General features: G+C 46.5%; 1 protein-coding gene across 1 annotated transcript in view; it reads right to left on the bottom strand.

The window, feature by feature from the left end:
* Positions 1 to 372: 372 nt before the first annotated feature.
* GRIP2 (glutamate receptor interacting protein 2) overlaps positions 373 to 19,496 on the bottom strand; it is a 257,911-nt gene continuing 238,787 nt past the window's right edge. The window contains exons 18-24 of the mRNA XM_062500422.1: positions 18,618 to 18,757; positions 16,185 to 16,361; positions 13,259 to 13,412; positions 10,272 to 10,392; positions 6,565 to 6,801; positions 4,756 to 4,902; positions 373 to 2,282 (exon numbers count right to left, since the gene is read on the bottom strand). Of these exons, the coding sequence (XP_062356406.1) occupies positions 2,085 to 2,282; positions 4,756 to 4,902; positions 6,565 to 6,801; positions 10,272 to 10,392; positions 13,259 to 13,412; positions 16,185 to 16,361; positions 18,618 to 18,757 (1,174 nt within the window). The 3' untranslated portion in view covers positions 373 to 2,084. The remainder of the gene's footprint in view (positions 2,283 to 4,755; positions 4,903 to 6,564; positions 6,802 to 10,271; positions 10,393 to 13,258; positions 13,413 to 16,184; positions 16,362 to 18,617; positions 18,758 to 19,496) is intronic.

The raw sequence follows: 19,496 nt of genomic DNA, 5'->3' as shown, positions 1-19,496 counted from the left end.
CAGAAAAATTCTCTCCGTGGGCACAGGGAGGAGAGCAACCCAAGTCCTGCTGCTTATGGTGGGTGGCAAGGGACAACCCCAGCCCTACACTGGTAGTCCTATGATCAGTGGCTTTCCAGCAAAACCCTCTGCGTGGCCTCCCCCTTGTCCTCCAAACAGGGTGCCCTGGCAAGTTAAAATGTTGCTGAAAGCAAGCATTGCCTCACTATCGTCCTCCAGCAGAAAGCAACACAAACCAAAACAAACGCATTTCATTTGCTTTTATTTAATTAAAAAAAAAAAGTCAAAGTCATTCCAATCCCATTTAAATACAGAGATTTACAAATAGGTCCAAAACAGGACTAAAATATTCTTTGAAATGCTGTACTTTTAAATATTGTGCTTTCATAGATACATAAGAAAATTAGCATATAAAAATACTTTACAAGGAATACACTCTAATATATGGATAAAAATACACATTTAAGTAATGCATTTCATCTTCATATCATTCAAAATGCATAGGAAGGGATACAAGGACCAAGTTTTCTGTTTTCTTCCTCCTTTTTTTTTTAAAGCCTTTAATAAAAGTCTTCATTAAAAACCTATGAGAAGCCCCAGTGAGCTTCCACTGCTCAGAATATTGCATATAAAAACACTTTCAGCCTCACTGTCAATGCTCCACAGTATCAATTATGGCACGTTATCTAGCTGTGGCAGCAATGGTATGGGATATTGCATACTCAAAGAGAAAATGGCTACAATGACAAAGAGCTGGATGGGACCGTGCCTGGAAGAAACACCCGGGTATGTTGTGCTGCCACAGGGGGCTGCCGGGGACAGACCATGCAGGGACAAGTCCTGGCTCAGCAAAGCGACACGCAGTGGACACCCACCCCAGCCCTGCACACAGCACTGGTGTGCAGGTGGGGATGGAGGAGCTGGAAGGGCAAGCAGGGCACAGGGCAGTGGCTCCAGAGCCGCCGTGTGTGACTGAGTGAGCTCCTGGACTCCCTGGGGAAAGCAAAGCCTCACGCCAGGACACGAACAGCATCATAAAGTGCTAATATGGGAAACGGGGCAGGCAATGCAAACAGCACAGCCCCTCCGTGGCTGCAGAGAGCTACAGGAGGCCAGCAACAGGCAAAGGGGCACACACCACCCAGCCCACGGGACACAGGACACCCCCACCCAACCAAGGGCTTGTTGTCATGCTTCTGCCTCACTGGAGACAGCAAGGTTTCATTGATCCAAATCATAGGGGAACTTCACTATTCCACTATTTACTTCCAGGCACCGGCCAGGTTTGCAAGCAAGACTTCTCCATCAAGTTCAGACAAACAAGAGGGATTCAGACAGGTACTCAAGGCCTTTAGCCTTGGGTATGGCCTCTACTCTGTAGTCACTACGGAGCACAGGTAACAACACTGCTCATGGGAATCAGCCACACAAGGTGCCTAATCCCACTACTAGGTGAGCCAGACCTAGGGAAGAGTGCGGGTAGAGCTGGCAGGAGATAGCTGCAAAGACAAATTTTTGCACAAGAATTGCATTTAGCCATTCTCAAGCACATTTTGAAGTGTCTTTTAACCAGCTCTCTCCACAACCCTGCACTGGGAGTGCAAGGGGCTGCAGGAATTGATTTGCCAGGAGTGTTGAAAGGATGGAGCTGGGCACAACATAAAAGGAAAGGCATTTCAGTCCTGCTGTATGTGATTAACTGAGCAAACAAAGAACATAATAGCACCATGTGTGTTTGTAGGATGGCCAATGCCTTTCAGGGTGAGGAGGATGTCAAAGGCAGGACCCTGTACACTCGATGACAGGAGCACGGGGAATGCCCTGCCATGGGGGATGGCTGTGGATGCTCCTTCCTCCCTTCAGCAGTTTGTCCCACTGCCATCACTGCCACAGCCCCAGATGAACACCCAGCTCTGACCTTTCCAGCAATATTTGGCAGTCTACAGGCTCTCTGTAGACCCACCTCCCCACTTGCAGGTTATGGTACACAAAGCATTTACAAATACCAGTGCAAAAACAACAGGAAAAACACCCCAAATACCACAAGAGCTCAGCAGAGGCATCGTCTGCTCCACTCCTGATGCTCAGAGCGTCTGCACACTCGCCTTGACCTCGGCGCTGCGGGACACCTGAGCCAGGAGCTCTCTGTTCCCCTCCGAGGGAGCCTTGGCAGCCAGTGCCAAGGGGTTCCGGCTAATCACCAAGTCCAGCTTATCTCCAGCCTCTGAAATCAAGGGAACGGCCAGACAGCAGTCAAAGTCTCTCGTTCGGATGCGGTTTACCTGCCAGGATGGATTTAGGACATGCCATGGGGAGGAACAACAGAAAGATCATGTTTGTTAGTCAGCAAATGCAAGATTAGTGCTAAACAGCAGCTGGAAAAAGAATACACAACTCTTGGGGGGTCCCTGATTACGGGTTCACAATGGAGAAGAGCAGAAGCACCCCTTCAGAATGAGCATCCATGCTTAGCTGAGGAATGATGCAGTGACTCATAGAGGAAGGGGGAAAAAAATTCTGGACCAGGCATGAACCTTGACCCACAATGCCTGGGGCAGTATTACAAGTACTAAACACTGCAGGGCTCAAAACCAGCTCTCCTGTTCAAGTCTGTAGAAAAAATGTTGCTGCTTTCCATATTTTTTTTTTTTTTTTGCCATAATGGCTTTTACTGGCCTTGAATTTGTGGTGGCAAGTATTCAGCACACAGAAAACAAATAAAGGCCTGAGGCTTCTGGCAACCATTTTCCAGCTCAGCCAGAGGTAAACCCAGACTATACCAAACAGTTCCTGCTTCCCCTCTTCCCATTTATATTCTTCATTTCACAGGAGTCTGGATGCATTTCATGTGGGCTCAGGAGGCAGCTGCAAATTCTCTCTGTAGGATTCAACAGTGAAAGCATTTACTGCTGGCTCTTGCAGACCTTCAAGCACATTTCTAGGCTGGGTCTTCTGGAGAAACCACCCCAGCTCTCTCATCTACAGCTACCAGAACACCTGGGCTTGGTGCCATGACAGCTCTGGGACAGAGAAGGCTGGCAAATGGAACTGGGATGGGAAGAGAGGAAGGGGAAAAGGAATTTCCCATACGCCTTTGGAGTGAACATAACCCCTGGGGTCAGGTGTTGCTTCCTTCTTTGGGTAAGGGCTGGGTGTTTGGCTCCATACAACCCTTCCATCCCAAAGCCCTTCACAGAATTAATGCATGCCCACAGTACTGGGTCTGTGAAAGCAGCAGTGTCCCCCCACCTTAGCCAGTGTCTGCACAGAGACCCCAGTACTGCCCCTTACAGGAGAGGGACAATTTCTAGCCCACTTGTGGTCAAGGAGAGATAAACCATGAGCTTGCTCTGCCCCTGCCCTGTATCAGCCAGGCTGCTCCAGCACAGAAGTGCCACTAGTGCAGTGCCATGCTCCAGTTAATCCATGCAGCCGAGAGGCAGAGAGTCTGTGACAGCAGGGGCGAGGTGTTTCGCTGGCCTTCGGGCACATCATCGTGCCCACAATCAGCAGCACTGTGCAGCATCCTCAGCAATGCATCTCTGCACTTCTTGGGAGAGTCACCACAGCACGACTGCAATCCCTCATTCCCAACTCCACAAGTCAGTGCGATGGCAGTCGCCTCGTGGGCCCGTAGGTGTGAGCTGTGCAGCACAGCGTGTGGAAAAAGGGTGTCCAAAGTCTCCATGCCGCTCTGTTTACGATTTTGGGCACATCTCCCAGAGCACTTGGCACTCACAAAAAGCTGCACATCCAACACTGAGCAGAAAGGCAGCTCAGAGCCTAATTAGCTTCTTGTTCATTCTTGCACCATCTTTTATTTGAAGCTGAGAAGGAATAATTGTATGGCAGCCAACTGGCTAGAGACCATAACAAGCTTAAACAAGGTTCCCCACAGTACTGCCAGTCCTCCAGTTACCTGATGTACATAAAGTATTGGCTCTAATTGGACTGCTAAGAACCCCCACCTAGAAATTAGTAAAACTAAACATATGAGTGTTTCCAAATATGGTCACAATATCTGCATTTCTAAATGGTGGCAATTTTTCCACAGAGCTTGCACTTCCTTCAGTTGCTGTTTGAGTTGCCTCAAAGCTAAAATAGTTGGTTTTCAGCCACACAGAGCTTCTCTCCAATCTCCAAAACTCACCAGGCTTTTTCTGTCCCTCTGGTAGTCGGATATTCCCAGGGCACATTTGTCACAGACTGTGCTTTTGACCAGAGTTTTTATTCTGTTTCTGTATCAGCTATTTCAGATGAAGCATTTTTCAAAGAAAAATATCCATAAAAAATAACTTGCTTGAAGGATGTGTTTCCTAAAAAACTCTTCTAGTTGTCAAAAGCATGCACAGAACGTCATGAACATCACTTAATTCCACAAGGGGCTTCACAGGAATACATATTGGTCAATACAGTCTGGGTCATCCAAATACCAGGAATAGGACTGTGAGGAAAGGAAGCAACACAGCTTTCTGCTTGTTTGGAGCTGACCAAGCTCAGAACAGGCTGTGCCCTGGACCAGTGTAACCTAGGAGTACCACCTGGGGTACCACCTGAAGGTACGACCTAGTGATTTTGATTTCTTATTATAAAACACAGGTCCCATTGAGTGTTGGTGGCTAGAGCTCACCTAGTTGGCTAACTATTACCTTTCATTAAAGTTAGTGCTGCCATGGATGGGTCTCACTTCTCTCTTCCTCTCAGCCACTCATTCACTCCGTCCCAGCCTCCAGAACTGCATTTTGCATTTATTACCTGAAGTACTCTGTCATATGGCTTGAGGCCACACTGATCTGCTGGCCCATCCGGACGGACCATATTTACATAGACACCTTTTTCTAACAGCCCATCCGACAGACTGAATCCAAAGTCTTCGCTCTCCGGGTCTTTGTGGAGTGTCATCTGGAGAGGCAGAAAGAGGAGAAGCAGGTTTCCATGCAGCAGAGTAAGGAGGTGATGTACAGGGTTGCCAGGATGGGAGCAGCATGAGGAATGTGTGCAGACCTACAGCAATTCTGCTCTGGGTCTCCTGGGCAGGTTTTTCTTAGCCTGGGCAGATAACACAGACTGAGCCTTATTTACCTGACACCATCATCACAGGAGAATTGCTTTGGTGACTGGCATAAAACCAACCCCACAACAGTCCTTCACCTTTGGATGTGGAAGGAAACATAAGTACTGGAATACAGACAGTACTCATGTTTCACCCAAAAAGCAGCAAACAAGTGCTTTTAGTGGAGCATCACCTTCCCTGGGCCAGGTTATGCTGTGTATCCTCTCTGTGTGCCAGACCAGCACATGAAAAATCAACATGTTTACTGGGAATTTTTAATGTAGTGAGTCAAATGTGGAGACAGCTCATTTTTAGTACATCACTCAGCAGGAACATCTAAAATTCTCTATATATTCACAAGATATTTTCAGATAATTCATATCAGTAAGTGCTGACGCTCTGAGGACAAGAAATGGGCAACCTCAGCATCCATCCCTTGGGCACGTCACACTTTGGCCTTGTCTAAAGGAGGAGAGCACTGCTGCAAGTGTGTCTTGCCATGTAATAACACTGGGAACCAGGGACAACTGACTCCCCACCAGTAGCAAAATCTCCCCTTGCCTCCCATGAGCTGGGAGTGAATCTCTACCATGGCTCACACTCCATGACTGTGCTCCTGGCTGGGTGAGCCTCATGGATCTGCAGTCCTGGGGAAGGACAATGCACAGGAGATCCCGCCTGGCCTCAACCTCATTTCCAAACACAACCAACACCAGATGCTCCAGCAGAATGAAGAGCTACCCTATAACATGCCTAATTACACAGCTCCTCTCCTTCAGGTACCAAAGAGTTTTATTTAAAGACACATTTGCCATGCCCTGAAAGGCAAAAGAGGATCAAACATGGAAAAGTCGGCTTTTTCCAGCTAGTATAACTGCAGGTTTCATTCTGAAGTTAACATTAGGAAAGAAAAAGGCAATCAAATTTTTGAAACCTCTCCAGCTCCCTTCCCTGCCTGCATTCTACATCAGCAGCCTCTACAGTTAATTACTTTTCCTAATTACCACTGCCTTCCACAATGGTTAAACTGGCTACATTCAGCTGGATGCTGAAATCAAACCAGTATCCCATCGCTGAAGTGGAATGGAAGCGGAGGGAAGTAGTTTTTTATTTGAGAAGTGGCCTACTAAATGGAGTATGCTACAGGAAAAGAGCAGATGGGTCTCCAGGGGGCCATACTTTGAGCTCTCTCACTTTTATCTGTAGCACCAATTAACAAACTACAAAACACAAAGACCTGGAAATCTTATATATAAAGATAAATAGCAAAGCCCACGTTTCAATCCTGCTGAATGAGAGCAGCTAAATCCCGTTACTCTTCTGAAGGGGCTCCTTCATCTTAACCTGACCTTCTGGAAACCTTTGCTGCAGACCTTGGTGAGGGCCAGCTTTAATAAGGACCAATTTCTGGGGGCCCCTGTGAGCAAAGCGGATTTTTTACAAGGTTGCAAAGGTTCTACAGCTTTAACCATTGAGGTATTGCAATTACACCCACCCTTGGCAACACAAACCTTGTGAAACTCAAGGGGGGTCGGGGACATGATTTCCTGCATCTCCTTCTCCATCTTCTTCATGTCCAGGTTCCTCTCGTTCTTCTTGGCGGGGGAGCTGCTGCCCTCAGTCTGTCCATCGGCGCAGCTGGAGTTGGCTTTCCTCAGCGGGCTCATTCCTGAGGGGTTGACAGAGTCCAGGAGCAACTTGCTGCCCTCCAGCCCCAGGTTGTGCACGCTCCCTGTCATGATGGACGCCTGCAGGGCGAGGGCACAGCGTCACTCTGCTGAGCCAGCAGCAGGACCAGACGGACCACGTGGCCACTAAAGCGCCACAGCCAACACAGCAGCACAACTGCGCTCATTGATCAGAAAATAACTACCAAGAAGCTCTTCCTGTTGGCTCTAAGAGCCATTCCCATACCTCAGGAGTCTGCTTCCAGGTCTATGGCTGAGCCACTTCGCGCTCTCCACCCCCCACCCCAACAGGGAGCTTAATCTCAGAAGGAAGCATTTGTGAAGCACTGCCTTATTTTAACATGACCCCTTCTACACAAACAGGGACAGGCAGGCCTCATCTTGTGCATGAACCATCTTGAGTCAAGGAGGATGAATATACCATTCTCAGGGAGCTCCCAGAGGAGCCAGTGTCTGCCTGGTTCTCCAGCCTCTCCACCTCTGCAGGTTGCAGCTCCTCTCCAGCATCCCACAGTGCTGGCAGTGGCCCAGGGGACCTAATGCCTTGGACTCCACTGAGGCCAATTCAGCACAAAAATTACGGTATCTGTCAGTAAATAGGAGCTGTCACTGAGCAAAACTGAGTTAAAAATATGAAACCAAGTAGTATTTAAGCCTGGTCATCCTTGATAGCATTCTTTAAAAGATGGCCCTAAGTAGATTCGACTCCATTTGGCAGTGCTTTTCAGTAATGAGGTTATGCTGATCAAAGCTAACGAAGGAGTCAAGAATCCAGTCTGTGGAACCTCAGCTGGTTTCAGGTCATAGAGTCCATTTAAACAGCGTAATGAAACCTGTAATTTCAAAGTTCAAGTTCAAAGGGTCTGCAGTCACAATAAATGTCAAAAGGTAGAGAAATTAAAAGAAAGGTAGGGAGCAGACAGCAAAATTCTTCAACACTAATCATGGCAAGTCAAAGAGCAATTGCTCCTGTGCACAGGGGAAATATCATCCAACTAATTCTCTAATCAAGGCCCTCCAGCTCTTTGCTCCAAGGTGGAACAAAGACAAATAAAGTGAATTGTGGTGGCAGTAGGAAAATGCCAGCACTACCCATGCTATCCCAAAAAGGGCTGGAAAAAATGCAGAAAGCCTTTCAGCTTTGTGCTTTTCAGGTCTTCACACATGACTTGGACAGCTCAAGTTTGGACAAAACTCAAATACCTGGTATGTGGAAGGACACTGACTTACCACATACCTGAAAAGTAGGTTAACAAACAACAGCACAGACAAGCAGGGTACATTTGGTCACTGCCCTTGGGTAGCCTCAGCCCCCAGGATGTTGTGCTGCGCTGTCCCAGCACCAGGGCTGCAGAGCCAGGGAGAACAGAAAGGTCTGTGCATACCATGCCACTGCCCTCCCCCACAGGCTGCAAACACCACAACCAACCAGGACCCAACAGAACTGGACTCCTTCTCCATCTTCAGAGAATTTAAATCCTCCTTACAGCATCATAAGTAATTTCCTAAAGTTTTTCCATAAGCTTTAGGTTTAGCGAAAGCAGCAAAAAGGGCAATTCCAAGACTTCTCCAGCCTGTGGCTGCTCTGCATTATTTTTCCCATGTCTTGTCTGCCCCCAAAGCAAAGCAGAGACACACACTTTACTGGAAAAAGCTGTTTTTTCCCATACTCATAGCCTGGAAGTGGATTCTGACTCTGTGTGAACCTGTTTCTAGGCCATCATGGGTCACCTTTATGACTCTTTTTCTTATTTAAAAGCAAAGTATGAAGGGCCAATTAAAAAAAAAATACTAACAAATCAAATCTCTGACTGCCATAAAATTACAAGAGGCTGAGTGTTTGGGCTAAGAAAGCTACAATAAATTGAAGACCCCGATGAGTGCTGCACATCCCACAGCACACTTCACGAAGGCTGAGCACATGGAGAGGGAGGAATGGATCAGTAGTATTTTGGATTTGACAAAAGAGGAGTTGAACTTAAAAGTTTCTTGATAAAAAACAGAGCACTTCTCTTCTGTCCCAAAACTTCCAATATATTCTAGAAACATGCCCAATACACAGAAACCCTGGAGGTGATCAGATTTCAGTAAGATTCCTTTACACATTTAAAAGCATTTCTGTAACTATCAAAGCTCCCAACAGCATAAAACAGCAATTGCACCACAGATCCCTGGAAAACAAAAGAAAATCCAACAAATCCTTTCTTTTGCATTTAGATCCCAGCAGAAAAGAAATTTTTATGCATCATTTTAGAGAGGTACTTTCTCTTAAGCAGTCAACAACTGTTCAGAAAGGTTGAGAACAGCTGCCTAAACTTGTTTCTAAACAAATTCACATCCAGGAAATAAGTGATCAAGGGGAAAAGTTATAGTCTTGGAGGGCTGGGGATTTGGGATTTTGAGTGTCTTGCGGGATTTTCTTAAGTCAGCATTTTCTTAAGCAGTTAAAATAATAAAAATAGCATTCCGTGCTTCAACACAATACAATTAATTGACATTTCCTCCTCCACTTACAGTTGCTAAGGATCAAGGAGGAAAGGACAATTAGCAAGTCCCTTTTCACAATACAAACCAAAACAGGACTTTCCTCTTCAACCTTCAATTAGTCAGAAGTTGCCTTTTTTTTCTCTGAAGCCCCAGTAATATGCAACTGTACATAAAACCAGTCCCACTGGGAGTGATGGAGGGCATGACCCTGAGAGTTCTCCCCAGTCCTCTGCACCTGGAGGGCACAGGGAGAGATGGTCTTATGGGGTCCTCCTCCTTCATTCAGGCTGTAGAAGCTGAACTAGAAAAGGGAGCAGCACATGCCCCATCCTGCAAGGCAGGTTTACTTCCTGCTGCTCACAGTCTCAAGGGGACCCTTTATTTTAATCCCATGACTTAGAAATCCAGGCTCCTCATCCTATAACCGGACACAATAACATGACCTGCAAAGCATTTTGGATAAAGAAAAGAGAAAGTGGTTTGTGAAGAGAGGAAACACCTTTATTTCTGCAGGAAGCAATTACTTTCTCAGATTTTTCCATGGGGAAGGCTGGCTGAAAGCTTCCAATTACCTATTTCACTAAAACAGTTTCCGGCAGAGTGACAGCTGAATGCAAGGTACGTGTGCCTGTCAGCACTTGAAGCAAGCCAAGGCTTCAGTCCCAATGGGGCCTGTGGGGCTCCTTTTGCTTGGCCTTCAAGTGCTTTGGGCAGACAATATCTTTCCAAGCAGAGGGTTTGCCACTGCACAGGGAAGGCTTGCCAACTGTCATGTGAAGATTACTGACCAGCAACAGATTGCTAAAGGGGCGTGGAGTTCCTGGCAGGCAAGACATGGGCTCAGGGAAAGAGCACATGCAAGCAGCTGCCTAATGAGGCAGTTACCCATTAGCACAAAATCTGACAGGAATTAAACCCAAACCCTTCTTCACACCACTGGCAGCTCAGGGATGCCACGGGCAAGTAACATCTGGGGAAACGGTCTAACATTTATGAAAAGAGCAAAACAGTCAGGTCAGCAGCAAATTCAGAAAGTGATTTACCTCAATCTCCCTCAAAAGTTCAGACTGGCCGCATGTTTCCAAATCCTCCAAAGCTTCTCCAAAAACACGCCAAAAATTGTCCTCATGAGTGGTCTCAAGGCCATTTTGGCGGTTGGGGTATCTGTTGTAACGTAGGAACCAAAAATTGTCAGCACTCTTCTGCAGCGGGGTGAAAGCTGCAAGGCTACAGCAAGTGTCTCACCAGTAAAAGCAGACTTGAAGAGTCTTCATATACAAAAGCAAACAATATGAACTTTTCAAACAAGAGTCCACATACGAGACCTCCATGCATTTACTAACAGGGCAAGTGTCCTTCAAAGGAAGCATTAAGTTGGTGTAGTAATGTCAAAGTTCAAAGGGTAAATTAAAAAGTGCCTGTAGGAAGATTGTAGGTTTAGGAAGACTTTTTGGTGAAATAGAGAAGTGAAAGAAAAAAGGATGCATTATGGGTAAACCAGGAGCCTCAGAGACTGTTAGTACAAAGGCTGATGGGATAGAGCTCAGATCTGAGACACAGAACACCTGAGAAGAGAGAGAAAAACACAGAGGGTAACAGACATGGTGAGAAAATGATAAATACATTAGGTCTCTATGAGAGTAAATAATGCAAAGATGTATATAAAAATGACTGCCCTGGGCTGGACAAGCAAATGCACACTACAGCCAGCAGTATCAACAGTGTCATGTACAACCCATACAAACCAAGTTTCATTTGCTTTGGGATGGCCAGGGAACTGAGCTGTTACTTTCAGGAGATCTCTTTTTTTGCTGTATAGCAGTCTTGGCACTTACAGCTGTGTAAAGTTTGTCACCAGTTCTGTCTACAACAGAGAGTAAGGTTAGAGAGAACCTCTCTCAAGCTGATAGAAATAGATGTTAACATGAATACCATGTGCTGAGCATTCTGCAATTCCCCACCTTGGCAGTTTCAGCACTTTTTATCTCTGACCACAAGCCAGGGTCATACCTCTAAATCAAACAGCAATTAAACATGGTGAAATCCTCTCAACAAACAAGCAGGTGATGCTGGACACTGCTTACTGAACACCAGACTGCAAAATTCAGACCACCAGTGCTGTGTTTAACAGGAGCCTCTTGAAGGAAACTCTGTGAAATCAAGATCACGATAAACACACTAATGTGTCATGGGAAGAACCCCAAGGAAACAGTGATATCAGAGCAGCCCTAAAGTGTCTTATACATATCTTATAAGGAGCATGGATGATGCTCCAGCTCTGCATCATCTGGTAATATCTTGCATGGTTTAATGGTCTTCAGCTCCACAGACAGGAGTCATCCACCAGAGCCACTCAGCAAAGTCAAAACATTTTACTTGAGCACATATAACAGACAGCTTGGCCTCTATTAAATATATAATGACCCTTTGGTCTTTTTCCAGATGTTTTACAACTGCAGTCTTTAGCACACACTTTCCCTTTGATCCACTGGTTTAAATGGGAGTCTAAAGCAGGCAGAAACACACACACCCTTTTGCTCCTTGTGGGATCATGGACTTCCTGAAGAGAGCAGTACATGAGATGGCTTATTGTATTTTAAATTCACCCCCTATCTTTCATCAGCTTTTAAAGGACAGTAGCCTTTTATGCCAGGCAGAAAGGTCAAATAAACACCCAGCAAGACTTTATAAAAACAAACCAAAATTTCCCCCAAAGAGGAATTTTTGATTTTTACCCCTTACTCATTTCCTTCCTCTGCTCCCAGGTTCCCAAAGAGGCAAATGTCCCTTCTAGTTACCAGTGTCTTGCCTCTCAGAGCAGCAATACACAAACACATCCAGGACACAGATGAATCAGAATGGTCAGCAGGTTCTCCCATGCTGAAGGCTGTCAGGGTTTGATTTTCTCTCTAATAAAGAGGGCTCAGCAGCATGAACCATCTCACTTGCACTTTGACATCAGGGCTCAGAGTCCTCATTAGGGACATGGGGGTTTTGAGGGCTCGGATTTACCAACTTCAGCTGCCAGCAGCCTCGCCGGGAGGGCCACGAGGGATCAGTGACCTCTGTGAACTGGCTCTCGCTGAGAGGCAAAACAAGAACAAAGTCTCCAGTGCTGCCAGCCTTCCTGCCAGCTTGATCATCTTTAAATAGGTGGAAATGGCCATGAGATGTTCTAAGGGTTTTGTTTGGACAAACAAAAGTCAAGGAAAAAAATTAGAAGAAAGAACCGACAGTAACAACACGACACACACAACTATGGGGACTCTGGAGGATGTGGAGGGGAGGGGAAGTTTTGAAGCAGTGGAGCTTTTCCATTATGTGTGGCTCAGTGAGGGGCAGCCTCTTGCCAAGGCAGATCCAGCAGGATTTTCACCCAAAGCACAGGGCAGCTGCAGCCACCTCTCTGGCCTCAGGAGGTGTTACAGAATTTTCCCATGTTACCTGAGCTGGGGGATTAACTTGACCATGTTCATTCAGCTTAGCTTTGTTTGAGGAGTTGAAAGGGCCGAAGTGTGATGTAGACAGAATCCGGCCAGAGTTTTGGTAGATTTTAACATGGATATACAACCTCACACTGGTCCTCCAAGAGTTTGGTTGGCCTCTTTTGTTTTGTGGCACTGAGCTGTTGTGAACTGCATCCTTACTCAAAAATGTCTGGCCAACACATACATGGACAGCCCTGACCATATCTATTTATTACACCTAAACTACAAAAATACTGCAGCCTTTACATGGCAGGAGTAAGAAACATGGTAGGAGCCTGTGGTCCATGCAGCTGAGACCACCCTAACTCCACACACAAATGTCACCTGGCCATGGCAGTGGTGTCACAGAGCTACACTCAGGCTCACCTGGCAATGTGGAGGTGGCCCAACACAGCTGGTGTACCACCAGCATCCTTCCCCATGGCTGCCTGATGCCAAGTGGGACATTACTGGCCACTCCATCACATTCCCATGCCCCCCCTGTCCCTGCAGTGACATCCATATTTCCAAACACCTCCCTGCCTCCTCCCACCTCTCCGTACCTGCTGGGCTTGTCCCAGTCATCTTCACTGAAGCTCCCATCCATGTAGGGGTAGTTTTTCCTGGGGTCTGCTGGAGGGGTACTGCTTTTTTGCCTGCTGTGTCTCCACTCATGTGGATGGAGGGCTATGCCAGCAGCCTGGGGTATGTACGTACCTAGGGAAGGCAAGAAGGAGTGGAGGAAGAGAAAGGGCAATACCTGGTCAGAAACCCCAAATGGAATAGGACAGGCAGAGCCAGGAGAGCCTCCTTCCCTAGGTTCCAAACGTGAGGTCACTTAGATTGTACACTTTCCATCTCAGCCATCCAAAAGCAATTCTTCCAATCTCTTCTGGATTTAATCAAAACAGCTTCTCAGGATGTTGACATGGGATGCCCCATTTCTCCTTTTCTCCCCTGCTTCTCAGTAGTTTTACAGTGTGGGTCTGGGATCCACAGACCTGGGAGTACACATACCCACATATGCAGATCCTACCTCCAGCCAGTTCCAGCTGTGGTTAACAGCTCCTGTTTCCACAGTGAACCCAGCAGAAATAATGTTGTTGAATCAGTCACCTTTAAATTCAAAAAGTTCTTCAAAGGGCAAAGGGAAGATCCTGACAGGCTTCCCTCAGCGGTGGCAATGAGGAAGAGTCAGCTCTGATCCTAAGAGCTGCCAGCCAGAATTCTCTCAGAATTCCCATGCCTTTGGAGTCAGCTGGTGCAGGTACAGGAAGCTGCTTCAGGGACGTGTGTGTGAAAGGCAAGGAATAGGATGGCAAACTCTGCTGGCTTGAGAGCAGAGGAGGCTCATCTATGTTGCATTTGACAGGAGATCAATACAGACTGTTAGTATGACATCAGACAAGTTTCACTACATCTGCCCCCATGGACTTTTCCATACTGCAGTGTCTTACTCCAGAGGTGAAAATCCAACACTACTAAGTCACGAGATCCTCAAGTCTCATGAGAGGATGAGTAAACAGAAAACTTCCAAAACCAGACCATTCCTCAGCAGTGTCAGCGCTATCTGTAGTAGAAATAATCTCCTGAGTCCCCTGCCCACCTCCTACTGCACATTCAGTGTTTCAGAGAAATCCTCAGAGCCTTTCCAAGAAACACTGTACGCTTCCATCACACGCTGTGCCAAGCGAACAGGAAGAAGTAATGGAGAAATATGTAATTAAGGGAGACCTGACATCCTAAACAGCTAAGAGCACTGGAAATACCCAAAGGCAATGCCAACACTTTCTCTGAAAATGCCAAGGCCTGTAATTTTACTTAACTGATTGTTTCCTCTGAGTGTTTTTAAAAATGTTAGACTTCTCTGGAGAAAGCCCCAGGAAAATTGCTTGCCAACATCTTACAGCAGTGAGAAGCACTCACTGCAGCTAGAGCAGGACAAGGGCCCTGGACACAGGTCCCTGCAGCAGGTGGGCAGCAGGGCTGGGCTGGGCACAGGAGCACGTGTCCAGAGCAGTCACTTGGCATCAGCAGAGATTCACCTCCTCCTTCCAGAATGGACTGGATCCCGGGGGTTCAGAGCCACCTGGTGGCCTGTTCCCACCGGGCCCAGCACAGCTTCCCTGCCAAAATCCTTCCTTCAGCCATCTCCTACTGCTGTGGATGTACCTAAAAGCCTACAAAGCTGCAGAGCCTGGTCTCTAGTTCTTCATTTGGGTTGTAACCCCCAATCTCCAGGCTCTTTGATTCTCACTTTTCTCTGCACCCTGCTTTCCATCCCCTCCATGCCTTTCTTCCTGCCTTCCAGCACTCCACTTCCTAGCCAGCACCACTGCACCACCATGCAGCCAAATGCAATTACCAGGGAAGACAAGAGAGCCCCTGAAGCAAAGTTCAGTGTGTGGATCTTGGGCAACTTGGCACCAGCCCCGCTCCCTGGGGTGCTGTGCTCAATTACTTGTTCTCAATTTACCGGCAAAGCAATCACTTCCCAGTGTCCAACTTGTGTTAACATTCAATTAGATGAAGAAAGATTGCAGGATTATGAAGGCCAGGGGATTCCTCCTTAAGGAAGCCTCCAGTCTCAACTGTGCTCCCAAATTAAGACTTCAGACAAACAGAGGCTGAAGGAAGATGCAGGGAGGGGGAAAGAGACACCTGGGCAGTGCTGTCCTTTGAACTCGGCCAGAGTGCAGTGAGCACAGCACACTCACACTTTGCAGCAGCACCCCGCAGCATCCCTCCCTGTTTTCACATTCTGTTCTGGACAGGAGTCCTTCCACCAGTTTCCTGTTGTAGTGTTGATTCAGGATTTTGGTTTGTTTCAACACGGGCTAATGCTATCTTATGTCACTAAACTTGAACTGGTTATGTCACTGAATCTGAACTATTTCCCAGTGCTTTTCTCCAAGTAAAAATATATTCCCATGACTAAAGTATCCTTCATTCCAGTTACACATCTGCTACAAGCTACAGCTGAATAAACCTGACCTTGAAGATATGTGTTCAACTGATCACTCAGTAGAGAGTTAGAGATACTTTTTTGTAGCATTACCTTAATTATTTTGTTAAGCAAGTGCTTCTAGTCACAAGACATTCTTGTGGATTTTAAAACATCCTGAGCAGGATTATTATGTCCTACGAGGCCTCTCTGGAGAAATAAAAGTGAGCTATGGAACAAATATTCTGTAAAACATATGGCCAGTGAATACTGTCTCTGATTATGTGAATTATAAAGTGCTGTAATGGTTTTGAAAATGATGGGAACAGTATGATGCCATATAAGCCAGAACAAATGTGCCAATAAAAGCCTAAACAGATACACCAACTCAAAGCACCACATGAGTGCATTCCAAAATACATTTTGTTCCTTGCAGGAAGTAACAGGCCATACAAATGTGGTCAGGCCACAGGCTTTGGCTCATGTTCTGAGACAAGACCCAGAGAGAGAGCAGAGACCCCTAAGAAAACACAACCCAGGCTTACCTTGGCTTCCATACCCAGCATCAATGGCAGAGCCATCCCAGGACTCCACAGTGTTGTCCACACTCGGAATTGTGGTGGAGTATATCTCAGACAGCTTGCTTGTTTTCTGGGAATCCATCAGCTCATCTTCTGGGTCACTAACTTCGCTGATGCTCCCCGACTTCTTGGGGTAGGATTCTACAAGCAGAACATCCTGCTTTAGCAGGCACGAAGAGCAAGCCTCAGGGAAAAGCTTATGCTGACATGGGAGCAAGCCTAGGTACTGTAAGTCTTTAAAGTACCTCTTCAAAAGTAGCTGGGAAAGGCATGTGCAATGAAGCTGAAAGGATTTAATGCATTACTCTTATCTCAAGCTGAATCAAGACAAAATGCCTTTCTGAGTTTTTAGCACATGGAATACAAGAAGCAGCCATGGGGATTTGAGGATTACCACATATGAGAGAGTTGGGACCTAATCTCAATTCACAAGCACATCTTCCTGTGCCTTTGGAAGCTTCCTCCAAACAGCCCTGCCCACAGAAGCGTTGGCTCCTGTAAGCAACTCCCTGTAGCTTCTCTGGTCTCAGAGGGCCTCCTTTACACTCAGAGCAACACCAGGGCAGGTGCTGGCTGCAAACTTGGCTACAAACAGATGCTTTAATTAGACTCCAATGACTACATCACTGCTGAAGTTATTGCCCTCTTCCACAACTGTACCATCTCATAAGAACTCAAAGCTAACCACCACCTCTCCAGAGTCTCCCATGCATGTAACAACAGTGGAATTCCTGGGTGTGGTATTTTGAGGCTGAATTTCCCCTCATCAGTGATCGGAAAATGGGCGCTGAATGTGAATGATGAAGCTCAGACCTTCCCTTTCATTATTTTAGTGCTAACAGGCCCTTATTATCATTATATCAAATTTCTTTTCAGGCAAAAGCTATGCAAAGGATGATTTCTCAGCACAAGCACTTCTTTGTACTGGATATTTTGAAGTCCTTGCTGATTAGGTATCTTGTCAGCCATCACTGACCTGAGGGATAAAAAGACCTCTGAAAGTCTGCATTTGTCAATGAGGACAAATTATTTTACCAAACAAAGCCCAGTGTCCTGAAAGTCCCTGTTTTCCAAGTCTGCAGAAGATTGCTCACCATGATTAACTCAAGATTACCTTGAAATTTCAATTACACCTGCTTCATTCTCTGAATGATTAACGAGTCTCCAACAGGCACTTGCATGTCAATTATTTCACCAAGTGGCTGTGACAATGCTAACTGTCAGCAGGGGGAAGAAAGAGCATTTCAGACCAAAGACTAAGACATTTGGCTACAGGGCAAGAGACTGGGGCTTCTTGAAGAGGAATCAATTCCCCAGTTCTATTTGCCACATCCCTACCCCCTGCCCAGTCTTCATCCATTTGTAAAACAGGTGCACCGCCACACACCTGAAAACTGCTTTGAGGTCTAGAGAAGTTCTACGTTTAAGAGTGATGCCACTTTTTCAGATGCAGGACAAGGGCCATGCTTGCTTGGGAAAGCTTTATCTCTTGATTTCTTCTAATTCCCACAGCACTGTGGGCCACTGGCTGGGTAAATCCAGCCAAATCTATAGACTGCAGACCCATCACACAGAAAAAGAGGCAAATACTGGTGGTGGGAGAGACTGGGATGAAGCCAGAATGCACCTGGTACTTTCTGAATTTAAGGGAAAAGCTTCTGTTTGGCTTTGGTCATGCAACTGGGGAGAAAGTTTGCATTATCCCTCTTTTTTTCCAATCATCCTTCCGTCCCCCAAAAAAACAGTGACCTGCCAGTACTAAGTATGCTTCTGCTTTTTTATACGATGTCAACAACAGCTTCAAAGCCCCAGGGAGCTTGGCAGGGAAACCAGAAGGGGATCCCTAGAATGAAGTTAGATGGTTTGAAAGATGATCTTAGAGCCCCAAGCCAGGAAAAGAGGTGTAACAGATTTATTGCCAATTGTTTTCAAACAGCTGAATTAAAGATGGGGGGGCAGGGGGAAATACATGGATTCTGCCAACTCAAGAGTCTCCTTGCTCATTTAGTGGTGTTATATCTTTAAAAAATCCCATATTCTTATACTTCTAAAAGTAACTTCTGCTTTACTTCTGTGTGAAACACCAACACAGACAGGGAATGGCAACAACAGTATAAGGTGTCAATTTGAATTAAAAATTACTATTGCAAATAAGCTTGCTGTTTCACCTCTTCCCATCGCCACAGAGAGGCCTTGGGTTGCTTTTTTTTTTCATCTCTGAGTCCAAAGTTCAGGAAACACACAGGTTTTCCCACTGTGCCCAGCCACGCTCATGACCACCCTGCCTCATCTCACTTTCCACAACACAACAGAAACCCCCAGCAGCGCCTGCTCCATGGCCCAAGGGTCCCTGCTGGGGTGAGCCTTCCCCCTCCCCACCCCAGCTCCTTAACTCACTCTCTGTCTGCTTCTTGATCTTGAGGGTGACAGTCTCTCCTGCCATCTGCAGCAGGTGAATGGCCTCGCTCAGCGGTTTGCCCTTGAGGCTCACGTTGTTGATCGCCAAGATCCGGTCCCCAACGTGGATGGCTCCGGTTCTGGAGGGAAAAGGCACTGTCAGAAACTCCAGAGAAGCAATTCCTCTGAAAGACAGAACACTCACTCTGTCACTTGAAGCAATTAACTCTCAGCACTAAATACGTCTTTGTTCCCTCTTGGTACACTCTATATCTGTGACTTCCTCTTCACCACACACCAGGAATCCAGGTCCTCCCCAACTTCCATGTGCACAGACATACCCATGGGAACACAAGACCCCCTCAGATCCCAGGCCCCTTGAGAGCTGGGACTGCAGATCAGCTAAGAAACAGAACACTTCAAAGCAAGAGGGTTAAAAGCACAAGCATTTTCAGTATGTGGAGCCCAATACAGTCATCAAACCGAAGTCATGGACCGAAGGACATGTTCACCCTGATGGAAAGAAATTATGAGACAAACCTAGAAATCTACTGGAAAAATACCAAACCAAAACAGCTTAACAAAATTGCTCATGTGTGTGCAGTTATGAACTGAAGCAGCTGCTTAAAGCTCACACTATTCAGCTACACCCCTGTGACTTTCTCCACCTGCTTGGGAAGAGGTTGTGTTTTATTGTTCAGCCACATTCCAGCACTGGCTATTGCTCCCACCTAGATAAATCCTCAGGCTTCAGCAACAGGCACAAGCAAACTACCAAGTCACGGCAGCTCTCCCACTCCTTCATCCTTCCCCTCTGTCTGCTCACAGACAAAGGTTCACTTTACCTCTTCCCAATGAAGCTCTGGGAAGAGCAGGCAG

This window comes from Cinclus cinclus, chromosome 12, assembly GCF_963662255.1.
Source record: "Cinclus cinclus chromosome 12, bCinCin1.1, whole genome shotgun sequence".
Taxonomy (NCBI): Eukaryota; Metazoa; Chordata; class Aves; order Passeriformes; family Cinclidae; genus Cinclus; species Cinclus cinclus.
The sequence above is the reverse complement of the archived record's forward strand: the minus strand, read 5'-3'. Positions and strand labels throughout refer to the sequence as shown.